The sequence below is a fragment of the Lutjanus erythropterus genome, chromosome 23, assembly GCF_056507025.1.
Source record: "Lutjanus erythropterus isolate fLutEry1 chromosome 23, fLutEry1.hap2, whole genome shotgun sequence".
Classification (NCBI taxonomy): domain Eukaryota; kingdom Metazoa; phylum Chordata; class Actinopteri; order Lutjaniformes; family Lutjanidae; genus Lutjanus; species Lutjanus erythropterus.
The window spans coordinates 18,639,513-18,659,479 of record NC_139339.1 but is presented as its reverse complement, the minus strand read 5'-3'; the positions used below and the strand labels follow the sequence as shown (position 1 = coordinate 18,659,479).

General features: G+C 38.0%; 1 protein-coding gene across 1 annotated transcript; it reads right to left on the bottom strand.

Moving 5' to 3' along the window:
* Positions 1-1,430: 1,430 nt before the first annotated feature.
* On the bottom strand, positions 1,431-11,871 carry cited1 (Cbp/p300 interacting transactivator with ED-rich tail 1). Its single transcript, XM_084712620.1, has 2 exons — positions 11,623-11,871; positions 1,431-2,358 (listed from the first exon to the last, which is right to left on the bottom strand). The coding sequence occupies exon 2, from the start codon at positions 2,337-2,339 to the stop codon at positions 1,764-1,766; it is 576 nt and encodes a 191-aa protein (XP_084568746.1). The 5' UTR covers positions 2,340-2,358; positions 11,623-11,871; the 3' UTR covers positions 1,431-1,763.
* Between the last annotated feature and the right edge of the window lie 8,096 nt (positions 11,872-19,967).

The window sequence follows — 19,967 nt, the reverse complement described above, 5'->3', positions numbered from 1 at the left end:
TAGATGAAAGGCTGGTCAAACAGTTGTCTCAAACTGACAAAAACAGACAATACCTCCTTATCAGGGACCCAGAAGGTTAGGAAGATAATGAGGTCTATTCAACGAACTGTTTTAACGTAAACATCAAAGCTGCAAAACAGGAAAAACAAAAAGTGGAGGGCACATGAATTTAACTGTTCTTGCCATTCTGGTTGAATCCACACAATGCTGTATCCACAGTGAAGGAGGAAGTGCTACCCAGGATTACTGAGACCAGTCTGACTTGACCTGGGTCACTGTTTCTTTCACTGTAGGCCAGAAAACAAAACATGTACATGTAGCTGCGACTCACATGACCAAAAGGCCTCGACCGTTTTAATGAGGCTGTGCTCTGGAGCAAGAAACAATTTACTCCATTCAGGTCCCATGCTCGGAAAGATTCCACATCCCTTGATCTAATTCATTATGTTCAGAAAAGTAGAACCGATTATAGACGCGCTACAGAAGCACTCCTTGTCCAGAAGTCCTGATGGATATCAGCCACTGTCTTAAATAACATGTTCTATGAATACGACTGGTTGAACTTAATTCAAAAAAAGAAGAAAAAGAAAGACAGAAAAAGAAGTACATTGAGAGAACCAGTTCTCAGACAATCAGTTTCTTTGTGAAGCCCAGAGACAGGAGTCTCTTTCCCATGAGACCAGAGTCTAATATTGTCCTTTAAGTAAACAGGAAACGTAATGTTTGTCATCCTTCACAAATCTCACATAAAGTCAGGTTTCCTACTTTCATTTCCAAGAAAGAACAGCTCTAAGAAAGTCCAACAGGTGTGTCATCTTTACTGTCTTGTGTCCAAAAGTCTTGACCAACCCGTGTTGGGTCAATCACCTTGTTTTCATTAAGCCAGTGTGATGGAATGAGTCTTTTTCTCTGACTCCTTGGTTCTGTTCTGCTCATGCTTGGTTATTTGGTCTTTCAATTAAACACAGACTTTTCAATCCCATCAGGTTGGTTCCATCCTGGAAAAGAAAAAAGCTCTGAACAAGAATTTGCCAGCTTTCTACAAGAACACAACTCAAAAACAAGCAGTCTTTTTCTTTGTATCCATCTGTGTGGTCAGAGAGATTATGAGGGTGTCTAAACTTAGAGTCTCTTCTGTTTCCTCATTTTATCGACCAAGAAAGGGAGGAAAGAAAATAACAAAACAGACAAGATAAGGTCTAGTCTTTTTGTCAATCAATTCTGCTGAATTTTGGTGTTTTGTTGAGTTTTTCTTTCGTAGGTCTGCCATCTTTACTATATTGTTTCAAAAGGCCTTGACCAACCTGTCTTGGGTCAATCACCTTGTCTGCATTAAGCCAATGTGATGGAGTGAGTCTCTTTATACGACTCCTGTTTTCTGTTCTGTTTCTGCTTATTTTATGGTCATTAAATGAAAGGAAAAATGAAAATCAGAGGAAAAACAACACACTTTTTAATTCCATCAGGTTGGTTCCGTACTAGAAAGGAAAAAGTAACTGATTGACCATAACAAAAAACAGGCAATGATCTTTCTACAAGAGCACAACCCAAAAGCAAGCAGCCTTTTTCTTTACATCCATCTGTCTGGTCATAGAGAGTGTGAAAGGCCTTAATTTTTTTCCGCTTGATCACTCAGGGTCTCTTCTGTTTCCTCATTTTATCAACCAAGAAAGGGAGGAAAGAGTAGAACAAAACAGAAGAGAAAAAGTCTTCCCTCTTTGTTGATCAATTCTCCTGCACTTCAATAGTTTCTCTTTCCTAGGTCAGCATCCAGCCGGCACGTCCGACATGAAGTCAAACTCATTCTGACCCAGCCAGAGCTCAGGCAGCTCATTGGCTCGATCCAAACCTAACTCCACAACTAGCGACATGAGAACTTCCTCATCCACGGGGTCAAAGTCGATAATTCCACCTGCAGCAGAGCTTTGGTTGCCCATGCTGATCCCAACGCTCACCCCGCCTCCACTGAGGCCTCCAGACTGCCCCAGAAGCTGGTTTCCGGCACCCAGAGGTGAGGCACCGAAGCCCCTTTGAGCACCGCCGGGTGTTGGGTGTCCGACAGAAGCGCCAGCAAGGTTCTGGTAGTGCGAGTTGAGCTTCTGAAGCTGCATGCTGGCAATGAGATGAGGCCCCGTTTGGAGGCAGAAGGGCTGAGGTTTGGAGAGCGGTGCGGACGACAGCGACGACCCAGGTGAGGAGGCAGCACCGGCGGACGGGGAGAACGGTACAACGGAGGTCTTGGAGGATGGGTAGTGGAGCAGGGAGCTGAGAGGAGAGGAGGAGGAGGAGAGGTCCTTCATCGCAGCGTGGGCGTTGCCAGGGAACAGCAGTGAGGTCATCACCAGGAAAACCCAGAGCCTGGAGGGAAAAAAGGGCAACATTACACAGTGTCATCAAACTGGGACACGAGGAGGACAAGATAAGTTTGTTACCTAAATAGAGGCCCTGTCAATAAAGACAAGATCAGCCGACTCTGAGATGATTGGATATAAATCCAGACCTGCAGAGCAACAGTGAACAACAGGAAATGAACATGTTTTTATAACCTCAGCATATGCTGTTCTTTATGGTAGCATGGTCAAACCTCATATGTATTGGATTCTGCTGAAGGGCTAAGGTTCTACCTTTCGCTTCTGAAGAAACCAAAAAGTCTTATTTATGGGGACAAGCTGAAGAACCCTTTATCATTCTAGTTAGCACCTTTGACATTTCTGGAAACATCTTCTCAACTCTTCTATCTTAGTTCTAAATATGAAACTAGAGTCAGGAGGTGATTAGCTTAGCTTAGGACTTGAAGTAGGTGTAAACAGTTAGTTTGGCTCTATCTAAAGTTAAAAAAAACCTTCCCACCAGCACATCTAAAGCTCACAAATTAACAAGTTAGGTATTTTTAAAATTAGTACAAGAACTGAATTGTAAACACAACATGATAAAACTAGCAGTTTCCCCTATGTTTTCAGTCTTTGTGCTAAGCTAAGCTAAGCTAAGCTTATTCCTTGGTTCTTGCTTTTTCTTTAGACTAGAGGACTGATATGAGAGTGGTATCAATCTTCTCATCTGATTCTCAACAAGAAAACCAATATATATATACATATATATATATATATATATATATATATATATATATATATATATATATATATATATATGTATATATATATATATATATATATATATATATATATATATATATATGTATATATATAAATGTGAAGCTATTATTTTAAGCATCAGTATAAATAGTTTAAACATGCATTAGTTAGGCCTAAATTAAATGTTATCATACAGATCACATTTAAGATGCTTCACTCTGTCTTCTCTCTCTGTATTATCCGTAAACACCTTTGAACATTTTCAGCTCACATTCTGTTGTACAAAGCTGGACCTGCTCACTGTGTATGAATTTATTAGCATCTGTATGTGACATTTAAAACTGGAGTTGCTCTTTTACTGTCAGTTTTAAGTGCTGCCGGTTTTGAGAGCAGCTCCAGCTAGAAACATCACACAGTTGGGAACCAGTTCATGTTTGCACCTGCTTGCACATGTGCGTGTTTCTTCTCTGCATAGTTGTTGTATAAAGGCAATCTGTCGTTATAGCAACAATATCGATGCAGGAGATACACGAGGAGTTTCTGGAGGGTGATATTTGCTTAATATCTCTGTTGTCTGGTGGCAGGGACTTTCCTGCTGATGTGCATTTGGTTGCTTAGATACACTGAATTGTCCAGACATGATCAAAGAATTTTACCTATTTAAGTCTTCAGCGAGCATTTGGCAGGACAGAACATGACAGACAGCAGGATACCAAGCTAAATGTCAGCTGGAAGAGAAGCACTGTATTTTCATGACATATTACTGCATGGCAAAACTTACATTGGTGGAACAGATTGACATTTTGGTAAAGTTACTTTATTTCCTAGATGAGAGGATTGATACCACTTTTGTATCTGTCTGCTAAATATGAGGCAGGAGGCGATTACCTTAGCTCAACATGAAGAATGGAAGCAAGAGGAAAACCACAAATTGTCATTGCAACAAATCAATTTATGTACATATTAAACAACCAACATAAAATTAGGCTAACCGCCTCCTTACTCCAGCTCTGTACTATAACAGTCTTATGATAGGCTAGGCGAATCACCTCCTGACTTTAGTTCTCTTCTATAGCACACAAATGAGAAAATATCAGTTTCCTCTCCTAATTCTCAGCTAAAAAGCATGTTTTTAAAAATGCTGAACTTTTTCTTAAACTTTTGTCTCTACCAAGAAACTTTTGTTGAGATAGAAGACAAAGAGACTGATAACAAAAGGAGACTAAGGCTAACATTTTAGCTAAATGGAAAACAATGTAACATCAAGAAATACCAGTTTTCTCCCCTTTATTATATTTACAAGGCACTTAAAGTTTTTGTTTAATTATTCATTTCAATTTGGGTAAGAAAGCATCTCCATAATAATTCATCAAATTCAAATTTGGTTTACAACACCTAACTTGAATTTGCTGAACTCTGATTAGAAGTAATCTTGGATTTAATTATATTTGCTGATGACACTCAGTCTAAGTGTTTTTTTCTGTCCAGAATTAAAACATGGATTAGTAGTAGTAGCCTGTGACAAACATTTGATGACCAAATAAAATAAAGACACTCTTAGGTAGTCATTTAATCACATTTTCCTCTTTAACACAGGGCTGCTTCAGACCGCAACAACATCGTCACTGACTTAAGAGCAGCTTTAGTCGTGTTCTTATGACCTGCTAAATCACTATAAAGTCAGATGTGTCTGGGAAACACACGACGAGCCGACCCTGGTGCCTGGACGGCCGCATGACTCAGTGTGTTTGAGACTGATTTTCATGTCTGCTTTTCCTCTTAACCTATTGAGCAGCAAATTAAGCATGAAAAGGCTGTGGGGAGAAGGCCTGTGGGTACCAATGGGGTTAGAGAGTGTTTATAGGTCTGTGTGTGTGTGTGTGTGTGTGTGTGTGTGGAGTTCACAACACAACAGAGCCTTTGAGGATCTTAAAGAGTGATCAGGTCACATGGCAGGATAAATACATATGGACCCTGAGAACAAGTATATGTCTGACTGTGTGTGTGTGTGTGTGTGTGTGTGTGTGTGTGTGTGTGTGTTTGTGTCAGAGGTGGCAAAAGTGCACACATTCTTTATTCAAGTAGAATTACAGACTCTGGTAAAAGTAGAAGTACTGATTCAACTTCTTTACTCAAGTAAAAGTGAAAAAGTGCAGGCTGTACTCAAAGTATAAAAGTAAAAAGTCACCATCTGAAGGACATTTCTACCGACTGTTTCTGTCTGTTCATGTCTTTTTTCATATTTTTTGTCTGTTTTCATCTGGTTCCATCTTGTACACTGTTTTCATTTTGTTAGGTATTTTGTCATTTTTTGTCTTGTTACACATTGTCACATCTCTCATCGTGTTATTTCATTTTTATCTCTTTGTCTTTTTACATATTGTTGTTTAGTTTTTGTCATGTTACGTATCCTCATGTTGTTTTCATCTTGTTACATCTTTTACGTCTATTACGTCATTTCTGTCTTTTGTCATTTTCATCTTTTTACATCTTTGATGTAGTTTTGAGCCTTCTAACATCTTTCAAGTTATTTTCATCTCGTAACGACTTTCATATGGTTTTTGTCTTATTACATATCGTTACACCATTTTTGTTTTGTTACATTGTTTTCACTTTGTTATGTATTGCTACATTGTTTTTGCACCACATCTTTTTTGTTGTTTTCATACAGTTGTCTTTTTTGTCTTTATATGTTTTATGCTTTTTCCATCTTTTTTGTCTTTTTACACCTTTTACATCATTTCCACCATGTTACGTCTTTTGTCATTTTTGTTGTTACATATTGTTACGTTGTTTTGGTCTTGCTACCTCATTTTCATCTTGTTACATCTTTTTCATTGTTTGCATTAAGTCATTTTTGTCATTAGATATTGTTTTATGTCATTTTTGTGTTGTTCCTTTTTTCCACCTTTTTGTCTCGTTGTTTGTCATGTGTGATACGCACTGATGAATACATCAAGGAATTGTCTCTTCTGTGTTATTGTCTGATCCACTTAGGTTGAAAGTGGTCAGTAGTCAGAAGTTGCCAACAATGATGCAAAATAAAAATTAATAATCCCCCACAAATGCATTTAAACTAAAGTAACAAGTCTGTTTTGAAAATATAAGGAGAATAAATTGCAGATATGTGCGTTAAAATGCAGGGAGCAAAAGTAAAAAGTTGTCAGAAAAATAAAAGCTCAAGTACAGATACCCCAAAAATTAACTTAAGTACAGCAACTAAGTATCAGTACTTAGTTACTCCCCACCTCTAGTGTGTGTTTTATAAAGCGTGACACACTGAGAAAAGATGTGTGTGGAGGTAAAAAGGGCGAGTGAAATGGAGTGTGTGTCTGTGTGTGTGTGAGTGAGTGTGACTCGAACCCTCCTGCAAAAAGACTCCTATAGAGGCTCATGTTAAAGTCCCCGAGCTGGTTTATATTACACACAGTTCAAACAGCATGTGTGCCTGAACACACACACACAGAAACACACACACACACACACACATATCATGCGGCTATCCTTTGAGTAAGTTAATCGCTTAATAATATGTGCCGATACTCTGCAACCCCCCACCCCCCCTCACACACACACAGTCGCCCCCTCTTCCCAGCACTGGCTCTTATTTAGCGAGAACATAATTGCTACAGGCAGGCATGCAGCTGCACTCGACTGATAGAGTTAACACACACACAAAGATACCAAACAGCTGTCAGTGGCAGGTCTGTGTGTGTGTTCATTATTCATTGACTGATTACTGTCAGGGCCAGGCTGCACATGGTGTCTCTGCTCAACAGCTTTCCAGCACATTGAGTCCAGGAGACACAAACAAATTAAAAAAACACTGCATACATTCTTTCCTCAGGCGCAGAAAAAGAGAACACAACCACAGCTTTTTACAGATTTAAATTGAGAAAAGTGTCCCACTCTTACAACTAATTAAGATCATATCAGTTCAGTTTGTACATTAAATTTCTAATATTTTCACTCCTTTTCCTCGCCATCAGATAGTTCTGACAGGAAACCTCTGTTAAATGAGCCAGATGTCAGTTTTTCCAAACAAACCAATCTTTCATAGGTGAAATTAGTAATTTAAGCTCGCAGAACATGGGAGCTGCTGATCTCACTGCCTCAATCTGTTTGTTTGTGGTACTGTGTTGGTTTGGTGAATCCAAACTAACCTTTTAAAACACAGAAGTGTTTTATGTTTTTTAAGCAGCGATTGTGCATCTAACATGACATGTGGAGTACCTCAGGCTCATTGTTTGGACCCCCTTTGTTTGGCTTTAGGTTCCATTTATTGGGTAACTTAAGTGAATCTGAACTAACCTTTTAATATACATAAGTCACACAATAACACAAACAATTAGACCAGCAACTCCTGTGTTCTTGGAGGTAAAATGACTGATTTTGCCTATGGAGTTTGGCTGCTCTTGCAAGAGAGATATTTGTCTTATATAATGGTGGTCTCTTGTCAAAAAAAAGGCTGGCTAATGGCAGAGTGCATAGGTGAAAATATTCCAAATATAGCAAATAAAGCATGATTTTTGATTGCTTAATGGTGGCTGCATAAGAGCTAATGCTAAATTCAAACAATAACAGCAGCATAAGTGAGGAGAAGACAGTGGAATTACTCTAATATTTACCTAAAGTCTCTGTCCACACCAGCATTTTAACACAGTTTCAAGAAATATTTTCTCTGTCCATCCTAAAACAGCTAAAAACAAAGATCACATGAATGTTCTTGTACACTGGGCATTTGTGTTCCAGTGGAAACAGGAAGCAGATTGTCTACTCTGCAGTGCTCAAACTAAAACAGCAATCAGCAGCGTTTTCAAAAGTTTCAGTTTTGGGTGTTTGAAAATGCTAGAATAGTGTGGACGCTACTACTAACATAGCAAAAATTATGCCCTTTTGTTATGTTCCCCAGGATGGTCCAGGTTAGGGGAACGTGACAGTTTGCAGGCTTGTCCAGGATCTGAACCCAAGTCTTCTCACATGCAAGAGAGAATCATACCCAAAGACAAAAGCATTTCAGAGTGGATGTAGCCTTAGTGTGCTAACATTAGCCACCATACGTTGCTAGTCACACCAGACAACGTAAGGTTGTGGCAGGAAAACCCCCCTGAGTGTACTGAACTGAGGAAAAGTGTGTTCTATAGTTTACAAATGCAAGTTTTCATGTGTATCATAAATTAACCAAATTTGATTGATCACTTTATCTTGTTTCATCTAAAATATTCCAGTAGGGTTTAAATATGAGTTTGACTTCCACATAATGAGGATGAAGGATCATGTTAACGCACAGTTTAAACCTCTCAATAACTCATTTGCAGTAATGCCCAATAATATTTAGCCTAATGCTGAAACAATTAGTCGATTTATTAATTACTCAAGTGTACAAGCAAATGATAAGGAAATATATTGATTATCAATCACTGAAGCCATTTTTGAAGCAAAAATGACAGAAAAATTACATTCCAGCCGCTCAAATGGTAATATTAACTGAAACATAACAAACATAACTTTGGGCTCTGACAATCTCTGATGAGAAATTTTCTCAGTTCTCTTCAGAGTATCTGATTATTAATCAGTATAATCATTAGTTGCAGCACTGATATTTTAAGATATTAACATGGAGACTATAGGAATGTTAATTTGCAGTGTTTTTCCCCCGTAAGAGCTACTAATCTGGCAGCGAGAGCAGACTTTCATTGCCGATAATTAAAATAAATGTAGACGAGTCCAAGGCCAAGACAGCAGCTTAGACTGCTAATGAAATCATTTACAGGGAAACTAAGCCGGGGCTGATTTCACAATCTCATAAAAGTGGTGGAAGAATACAATGAGTCAGGTCAGCTGTGAACAGGAAAAAACATTGGCCCTCGTCCAGCAGTTTCACACAGCATCCTTCCTCCACTCCGCTGAACCACCGTCCTGCTGCTCTGCCGCCGGCGAGGAGACGAGAGGAGCGAACAGTTTGGACATTTTTGACTCCAGTCCATCCTCATTACAGACAAAAACAGGAGGCTGCAGCAGGTTTGTGTTATTATGAGCAAGTCTGCAGCCAAAAAAGCTATTACGTGTATGTGAGAGGAAACAAAACTGGATTTTTCACTTCTTGACTTCCTTCAGACATTTCCAAGTCTCCTGTGGACTTTAAATGTCAAATTTACTATATTAAAAGGCTGAAAATCACAACTGGAACATGCTATTTTGTTGGGACCAAACTCTTAATAAAAACCAAAGGGACTAACTCATGCAGACAACCTGATTTGATCATTTAGATTTTCTTAGAAAGACGACCTTCAGGCTACACTTCACTATGCTCTGCCTTTGTTATTACAGCCTAAATGCCTGCAGCATGGTTTCTTAGTTGATGAAATGTGGTTTTGTCAACTTAAAATCTACAAAAATAACATGTGCACCTCTGCATCATTGGAGTTTAGCAGTTCATAGACAAAACTGATACGCTTTTAAAGCCCTTTGAAAAATAGCAACATGTTGTGCTATAAAATACCAATAGCTATATAACTTTGACTTAATATAATTGTTTAAAATGTTGATTTTGTCAGTGCCTGATGTGGCAGGATGGTTTAAAGATGAATGTTTTAGTTTGTTTTAACACAACTTTTAAAGTTGCCATTGAAATCCATTGTAACTGCTGTGAAAACAAGTTGACCATAGCAACAATATGGGGATTTGCTGGTGTTTTCAGTTTTTTTTTTTATCACTGTATATGGAATACTTTTGTTTTTTCCCTCTGCCATTTAACATAAAAGAAGAAATACACATTGACTGGGATGACTGGAAAAAATAGTAAAGTTACTAAACTCACTGTCAAGTCCTCCCTATAGCTCCCAGTTTATGAAGTCAGTAATTATAAAGTCACAGTGGTTTCTGTATGAATATATCAGGTAAAACTCAGTCTTCACCAGTCTCTTTTTTCTCAGTGTCTGTTTTTTAATCTTCCATTATTTGAGCATATTTCTTCTATAATTCAATCAACATTTTTTTCTCAAATGAGAAATTACAGCCTCTCTGCTGAGCCATCTTTGTAACTTTAACTTTTTTAGCTACCTTGCAAGCAGTGTAACGTTTTGCTAATTTTTGACTAAAAACGACCCCCAGACCCACAAAAGTTCTCATGAGAGTGAAACTTTTAACCCCGATCATGGTCTTTCCCAAACTGTAACCAAGTGGTTTGTGACCCAGTTTAACCACAGCATTGTCACATTGTAAAACACAATTAGTTCGTACAAAATGCATACTGAAGAAACAACGCTTGTAAATCTTGTGAGAAATGTTTTAGCTATCTAGAAAACAATGTAATATTTTGTTAACTTGTCTATCAAACTAGCAAACAATGTACAATTTTGTTAAGGAATACAAAACAGCTGGGGGCTAATGGTTTTCCACATCTTTAATACTTACTAGCTAGCTCCAGACAGCACTCAAATGTATTTATTATTACATTAATAAATTTGGATTTACTAAATAAGAGATACTTTTTTATTGTGCAACAGATTTGCTCCTGTTAAACCTTTTGCTAAATCAATTAAAACTAGTCTCAGATTAAATTAATGTTGGGGCAACCCAGTCTACATTTAATTTAACTTCAGAAAAGTACACAATAAGAGTTACAATAAAAGTTCACAATAAGCTACAAGCCAAGTAACTGACGGTAATGTCGGTGTCAATGGCAGTGTTATAAAAAAATATCGTCAGAATAGTCAAATAAAATGCAAACTGCGAGCATGCAATGCCTCTAGAGGTAAGACTACTGAAATAAAATAAATAAATACAAATATTATGTTTCTGCAACTTTATAGGCTGCGCGCGCGCACACGCACACACCGCCAACAACAGAGGTTTCAATTACACAATTAAAGCGTGACGAGCAAATTGAAACGTCAGTCTGTCTCAGTTCCTTTCACACACACACACACACACACACACACACACAGCCTATACACACCATATGCTGTCCCAGCGTGACGCATTCACCACTTGCTTTAATTGCCTGCAAGTCCATTTGAAGACGGTTAATGAGAAGCCAATTTAAGGAAAAAACAGACTAATCTGACTTTTGTTCACTTAAAGTTTGTGTCTGTTGTAAATTCGCTGATTTGGACGTAAAATACTTCAAAAAAATGTAAGGGAAAAAAAAGGAAAAATAATCCTGTTCCATTTACTGATTTAAGATACACACTGCAAACATACTTAGAGCCCAAACTGCAAGAAATAAATTGACTGTCTTCAATTAAACGCTGATTTCCAGCGATTTTATTTTTGCAATGATGCCATTCATTTCTGGTATAAGGTGGGTATTAAAAGGCGTGCAAAAATGTAAATTTCACACAAGCTCTTGCAGCAGAACACCTCAGCTCGAGGCAGAAAGCGCTTGACCTCATTCAACATGTTATGTAAACAGCTGAGTGAGAGGAGAAAGTTTGAGCAGACAGATTTACAGCACAGACACACACTGACAAGTCCTGTCACAGCGGAGAAACACTCAGTCTGAACAAAGTGACAGAAATGGACCAACCTGAGAGAAAAGCCCGGTGCAGCAGCAGAAGATAACTCGAATAACAGAGTGTATGTAAACAGTCCGGAGAGTCCAAAGTGTTGTAAAAATAAAAGCCAGTGAAGTGCAGACAGGAGGCTGAAGTCCGTGTTGACTGACTGAGACTCTGGAGGGTTTGTCCTGTCAGCTCCTCAATGAGCTTGTTACTGAATAAAAAGCATTTTGTTCCTCACTCTCTCCTCACTGACCAGCCCGGTGTGTGTGTGTCTGTGTGTGTGTCTGTGTGTGTGTGCGTCCGGGCAGGCTGCCATTCAAAAACCAGGAACTGGACTTTCCAAAGATCCGGACGGAGGCGGGGATGGATAAATCTGATTGGTTGAGGCATACTCCAGTGGGCGAAGCCAAATAGATAGATTGAGTTGGATGAAATCACATGCACTTATCATAAAGAATAAAGCAAATTTCCATTATACATTAGTATTTATATGCAGTCTTTTTAAACTATTGGCATCACAGATAGACAGTTTTATGAGAAGACTAAATTTTAATTCTGCTAGCAAACAATGTAATATTTTGCTATTTCTTGGTCATGTCTAAAAATGACCCCCAGATCCACAAAAGATCTTGTGAGAGTGACCATTTCAACCCAAACCATGATCTTTCCCTAACTCTAACCAAATAGTTTGTGACCTTAAACCTACCCAGATTTTAACCACATCATTTCACATTATAAAAAGTTTGTTCAAGGTTCAAACTTAAGAAACAATGCTTAGAAATTTTGCAAGAGTTTTGCAAACCAAGGGTTCCCTTCCAGACACAACCCTAACGTATTAGCTGGCTAGCAAACAATTACAGTTCCTCCAGCAACTACAACTATTTAACCATCTTCATTTTTTTTTTCAACATATACTTAAGTACAGGATACAGGACAGAGGAAAGTTGATGAGATTCTGCCCGGTACCAAGCTAGCGCAACTGTTATTGGAGTAAAAAAGAGCGGGACTTAGGAGGAGTCAATTGTGCAAGATCTGTCTGGTCATTGTATTGCAGCATCAGTCACACTTTGCACAGATAGATGAGTTTGTGTGTACAGAAAATGAGTGTTTTTCAAAGCCTTGACACAGCAGGAAAAGTACAGGTTTTACTGAGAACATGAGCAATGACTTGAAAGTGAAACAGTAGAATGGAATTCAGCCTCCATCGTTCATTTTATTATTCACACCTGTGATTCTCTGACTGTGTCAAATCAAAAACTCCTTCCAGCTCCATGTCTGGGTGGATCCAGGCTCCAGAGTTTGGACGGTGCTGCTCTGCAGGGCAGATGTTGCTCATTCTGAAGCAAACACCATCAGGAATCAAACAGACCATTTCAGAGCACTCTGTCTTTGTCTGTGTCAGTCACCCAGAGAGACAGAGAGGTGGTCTGTGAATGATTTACATAACTACATGTTCTCCTTGTGTCCTCATGTGATTAGACTCTGATGAATATGGACTGAATGATTCATTATGGCAGGTTGCCATGTTTGATCACAGATCATGTACCACTTATATCTCATAATTATAAATGTCTTATATTTTACCACCCTTTAAATAAAAAGTGACACATCAGAAAAAGCTGATGAGTCACAAAGACAAAATATCCTTGACCATTAATATCACTGACCCTTGCTTGAATTAGAGTATTGTCTCTAAACTCATCACATCACTTAAAACTCTTTATTACCATCATTAAAATGTCCTCTGGTTATATATATAGTTTCTATTTTATTGTACTTTTATTTGGTGTAATTGGTCACAAAACTTGGGTTTGGCAAGATCTTATTCTGTCATAACAGGCTTGATAAATTAAACACAAAACACAGAACAGAATAAAAGTTATTTTTACGGGAAGACACGATCCAAAAGACAAAACAATAAAAAAAAATTAAATGAATATCATGAAAAACAGTCAAATGAAGTATGTCAGAGTATAAGAAGACAAAAATGATGCAAATTCAAAACTTTTCCTACTCATTTACTTTGTGTATTTTACTTACACGTTTCCAAACATCATCTCTTTTCTTTCCTTCTGTGACAAATCAATATACATTTATGGCAATTAATCTTATTTTTTATTCATTTTACATATTAGATCACCCTGTTCCAGTATGACTGGAGGAAAAATCTCATTTAATAGATACTAACTGCTAAACATCAGGTTTCAGTGGAGAACCATTTCTTCTGTGATTAAAAAAAAAGAGTAAGTCATTATAATAAGAAACTTTCTCAACATGAGTAGGTATCTTGAAATAATGAGATATTATCCTAGTCACTATTTTAAGAAAACTAATCATTATTTATATGATACTAACACATTATTTTGAGAAACTATCTCATTATTTTTTAATTAATACTAAGTCATTATTTTGAGTCACTAACTCATTATTTTGAAATGCTAACATTTTTTTGAAAAATGATGTCATTATTTTGAGAAAAGGTGTTCATTACAGGACCACACTGGTAGAAATGTTCTTCCGCAGGTTATCAGATCACTGCCTGTCTGTGGTCACAGGATCGGCCTGTTGGACTGTTTAAATGTTTAAAAGTTTGGTCACCAGGAGCAGCTCAGACTGAGAACCAGACTCTCTCCTCTCCTCTGGGTCGATTTAGCCTATTTTATTCATAAGGGACGGACAAAGGCTGTTTGGGTAAAAAGGAAAAATCACCCAAAGTGTCGTTGGGGGAACCTCCACCAATTCATCCTAAAAAAAGAACTCGACTGTCCCTCCCCCACGTCCTGCCAAAAAAGAACAAGTCCATTCACCACTCGTCACCATTCATCTGAATAGTCTGCTGAACAAGGACGTCATTACGCGCCAACAACATGCGTCGGCGTGGTCAAGTGCCACGCGCTCGGCCTCTCTTCCGTTAAGCAGATAAAAGGTGGCATCTGTCTTTATTGTGCGAGTAAATCCCCTCCGCCATTGACCGTAGACACTTCACATGTTGATGAGGCGCGGGACGTATAGAACGGAGGCCCCCGCCGCTTTGTTCCCCCTGGGGGGAGACGTTATGCAAATCAAACAAACCGTTTGTGATTTCCATCTTAGCGGACAAATAATTATAGCATGTTGGTCAAACTGCCAGCAAAGGAGCCCGACTTTTGTTCCAAAGTTGGATGAAAAAGTGAAAAAACTGCTTGGACTTTCCAATATTCTGGAGACAAGTTCTTTTTTTTTTTTCACATGCAAGATACAAGCTGGAGCGTTCTGGAAAATTCCCCAAATTTAAGCAGGCTTTACAAGCCTTATGCAAATGTTTAAGGCAACTGGGAAACTCTTTACCAGACAGAAAAACAGAGGAAGAGGAAGGACAAGCCTTTGGTTTATCTAAAGTAATCAACAGCGAGGGTCAGATGATACTCTATTCAAAGCACTGGCTGAGTGGTGAAGGGGCCCCGGGGCTGATTTGCATAAAAGTCGTTGGAAAAGTTTTTTGTTATGGAGTGGTAAAGGTGTGTTCAATACAAACAGGAATGGAAAGGAGTCTAATACACAAGACCCCGTAGATCACAATGAAACCAGTTTTTCCACTGCAGCTGTGACATTTGTCACTGTGGAACACTTTGGCTGGGTGACACCAACTCTTCTTGCAATATTTATAGAATATCATCATTGACACTGACAGTATAGTGTGCATGCAGAGGCCTACTGTCAGTTTATGGTCCACTTTTCTGAAATTATATCACCTGCAGACTGGATTGCCCCAACAAAGATGAATTTAATCTGAGGCTAGGTCAAATCAGAGATCAGCAGAATTTGGTTCGAAATATATTTATACAGATTTTAAGTTAAGCATAGCACTGTTGCACAGTTAAAAGCTAATCCCTGTCTAGTAATCCCAAACTGTTAACCTATGGCTCCCCTGTACTCCTTAAAACACTGTATTGTTTGCTAGCTAGCTAAAGTTGAACAAAACATTGCATGTTTTGATAACTAGCCAAAAAGTTAACAACACACTGCATTGTTCGCTAGCTAAAAAGTTAAAATGTTGCATTATTTGCTAGCTAGTTAAAAAGTTAGCAAAACGTTACATCGTTTGATAACTAGCTAAAAAGTTAAAATATTACATTGTTTGCTTGCTTAAAGTAACAAAAAGTTGCTAGCTAGCTAAAATGCTGACATGTTACACTGTTTGCTAGCTAGCTAAAAAGTAAACAAAACGTTACATTATTTGCTAACCTGCAAGAAGTTAATGTTATATTGTTTGCTAGCTTGCAAAAAAGTTAACAAAACATCACACTGTTTACCAGTTAACTAAAAACTTAAAACTTAACTTTTTAGCTAGCTAGCAAAAAAGTTAATTAGACTAAGTTGTCCTCATCTGAGAAAAACGTGATGGCTAAATTAATCGAACAATATGACCAAACAATTAAAAAAACATGAACCACAGCACAGTAAGGAAAAAAGAGATTGCCTGCAAGCAGCTTGCTGCCTCTTTTAACAGATCAACTGGAGTGAAAGGAAGAAGAGACACATCATGAAACTCAAATGGGTTAAGTCTGTCCCTAAACTATCTTCAAGAATGATTATTTTGCACAGTCCATCTCAAAAAAGCAGCCAAAAGTTAAACCTCCTGAAGTGTAAGTTTAAAGTTAATACTAGATCACATTTTAAATTGGAGTTTACAGTTTTAGTGCAACAGAATTAAATTGAATCCGGGTTTAGATTAAAAACTAAACAGAGATTTAATCATTCTAAAGTTTAAGATAGTTTTAAAGTTTGGTGTAACACAATTTGAAGTCAAACAGCGATTTAATCAGGTTAAAAATTTAATTTTGTGGGTGCAACCCAGCCTTTATGGTCAACTTGGACTTCACAGCAAAAGAACAAAGCACTTTTTAAACACTTATAAAGAGGTTTAATGAAACTAATATGGGATAACAAAATTAGCACCAGAGTCCCAGATACATCCAATACAAGACTTGACAACTTATCACCCTTTGATTGAGCAAAGCTAAAGTCCAAAACCTTACTCCAGAGATTCCAACAGTTTCCCATTTTCATATTGGAAAAAATAAATCTGCATGCGTCTAGAGGAAGACAACTTGAGCCAAAAACAAATTACCGCTCAGTGCTGGAAGAGATCCTCCGTCTTCACCGTACTGTGGAACATCATTTTTCCTTTACAGGATACGTTGCATCACTCAGCTGGTTTATGTGGGATTTTAAAGTGACAGAAAATCTCCATAATCTTGTCTTTAAGTCATTTAAATTCCATGCAAAAAGGGGTTGCAAGTGGACAAAAGTTATGTAACATACATCCTGACTGGGAGCAGTTGTTCCCAGAACGTCATCCGATGATAAACTTTTCTCTGATGCATTAACATTTGTGTCATATCTGACCCATTAGACAGGAATGAAACAAATAATTAGAATCAAATACCAAAGACATAATAAAGCTTTTTAGAGACATTAATTTGACTGTCGTGTTTGGTTTATCATTAGCATTTTCCCCAAAATATTTGCTCTAAACTCCTGGAAAAGTGGTAAGTTCAACTTTTGCCTTCTTGGTTCAGTAAAACACGCTAAATCACTCAGTATGTTTCAAACAAAGTGGTATCAAATGATCTAACAGTGTCTAAAATGCTCCTTCGGTGTCAAAATTGTGATAGGATTTTTGTGGATTTCCAAAACAGCCAATTCAACAATTCCAACTACTTTACTCCAGAGCTTAACTTGTCTCTCAGCTCTCTTTTGTTGATCTTCACACGACTACTTCTGTCATTTTTTGGATGTATAACAGAAGACAAAACCATTAAAGCCACGTTTCTACCCAAAGTACCTGGAACTTTTCTTCCCTTCAGCTCTGTGAAGATTAGGCAAATGAAGCTGTTTCCATCCAATTTACCCAAAAAATTTAGTCCCTGGAACTTCCTTTCCAGGAACTAAAAGGTTCTTTCAGTCGAGTGTTGTCTGTGTTTCCACCATGGTCTAAAGATCTGTGAAGATTAGGAAAATTGATCAGCATTTCCACTCAAAGTAACCAGAACTTTTAGTCTTAGGAAATTCCGTTCCAAGGAAATAAAAGTTTCATTCAGCCCATTGTTGTCTGCGCTTCCACTTAGTTGTAAAGGCACGCCGAGATTAGGAAAACTGAGCTGCATTTCCACCCAAAGTACTAGGAAATTTTGGTCCCAGGAAATACTTTTCATGGTTCCTTGAGTACACTGTTGTCTGCGCTTCCATTATGGTCCAAAGCCCCACTAAGATTAAACAAATTCAGCCATGTTTCCACCCAAAGTACACAGAACTTTTAGTTTCATGAACTATTTTTCAAGGAACTAAAACGTTAATTCAGTCTATTGTTGTCTGCACTTCCATCGTGGTCTAAAGACCTGTGAAGATTAGGCAAATTAGTCCACTGGTGTATGAAAAAGCGACAACTGCTTTTATTCGCTTTTATTAACTAAATATTTAGTGCTGCAAACTCCATCAACAGAAGTCTTGTACTTCTGGAAAGTGTCCCCACAATGGAAACACAATAAGTTCTTGGTTCCTAGGGAAAGTTCCTGCGTTGGAAACTCAGCATTAGTTCGGCAATCTATGAAAAAGCAACAGCTGTTTTTACACACCAAAGTTCCTGAACTTTTGGAGAAGTACAAGTATGAGCAGAGACTTTTTGCAATTAAAACATTGCCCTTGGAAGGTAATTTAGACCCTAGTCCCTGCAGTGGTTCCTAGTTCCTGCAGTGGAAATATGGCTTAAGATTCATCGTTACGAGGTGACAAACTATGGTAGATTGGAGAATTTAATGCAGTTACAGATGTCACATTTTATGAGTTTTATATCTGTTTATAATTTGGATGTACATTATGGTCAAATGTTTGCCAATCTTTGTTCAGCATTTTCTTTTTCAGCTATAAATTGTTCTTGCACTGTGTGTAACTGAGAGTGAAGAAAAAACAGAGTCAGATTCCTTGTATGTGTTCACATAGTTGGCCAGTAAAGATTCTGAGGTGTTTGGCAAATCTGATGACATGGGAAAGTTTTGGTATTAGAATAAACACAAGAGATCCATCGCTTTAAAATATTTTTGGTATTTTTTTGGTATTACGCTTTTTCAGTTTTGCTTGGTTACATTTCCAACTGTAAACAACCAAAAGACAGTTTCCCACTATATTAAGATTGTACAGGTCACAATGCAAAACAATCTCTTTTGCCTTTTTGTGAAGATGCAATCCATGAATTCCAGCAGTGCCCTGAAAACTCTCTGGGCCCCCCGAGTTTTCTAATTTGACTCCACGGAGCAAAGAAAACTACATAAACACACACAAGTCTCTCACGTCTCTCATGTTTACAGCCCCATGCCCAGTATTGTGTAAACCCCCCCCCACTTCACCCTCCTGCTCGGAGTTTACGAGATAGAATTTCAATCGTCTCTCCTTTTCCGAACTCGTAAACGGTGTAATGAGTTTCATTTGCTTCGGCTACGTTGGGCTCAAACCGCTGAGGTGACCGCAGCAGTGTTCATAAAGATCACAGGGAATCCTCACACACGCACACACACACACACTGAACAGCTCACTTCTGTTCAGCACATGCCAGCTCTGACTGGTGACTCCTACATTTGGTGTGAATTTCCAGGCCATTAATTTAGGGAACATCACTTCTAAAGGAAACTGGCCGACATTTGTGGTTCCTCTTTCAAACGCTCTCCATTAAAGCCTCTATTAACCAGCCCACACTGCATAAATCACAGCTTAAAACGACGCTCAGACACATGACAACAACATGCTCTCCTGTCTTTTATTTCAACAAACGCCCGTGGTATGTACATCAAAACACGGAAACAGTTAAAAAAAACAAAAAAAACAGCATAAAACATGAAAAGTAAAACAGTTTAAACAACTTCCTTTTCAATTCTAAAACAATCTGACGGATGAAGTTTTTTGTGCTAAAACATTCTTGCACAAGATTTTATGTTTATCTGCAGTGAATATGAAGATTTTAGTGAAAGGACAGTGAGTTTACAGTTTTGTGAAAAATGTTGTCACGTACAGTAAATATACAGTGATTTGGAGAAAACTCTTTCTATTAACAGCTTGTTAAAGATGCAAGGCAGGATTTTCTTTTAGTTTTCTTCAAGAAAAATAAAAATAAAACGACAAAAATTAAAAGAAGTATTAACAGTTCTTCAAAAGTAACCAGTGATGGATTTTAATCCCACCCCCTTTTCACTTGGTGCTCCAATAACATTTGAGCAAACCTGCCTCATGCAATTTTCTTCTTTCCTGTTTCCTTGCAAAATCCTAGCTAACTAACTAGCTAATGAGTCATGTACATTAGCTAGCTTGCTAGGTAGCATTAGGGAGCTAGCATTTTTCT

Bases quoted from the DNA above. Each gene is read 5' to 3' on its own strand.
- cited1 (XM_084712620.1), bottom strand. From the start codon at position 2,339: ATGACCTCACTGCTGTTCCCTGGCAACGCCCACGCTGCGATGAAGGAC.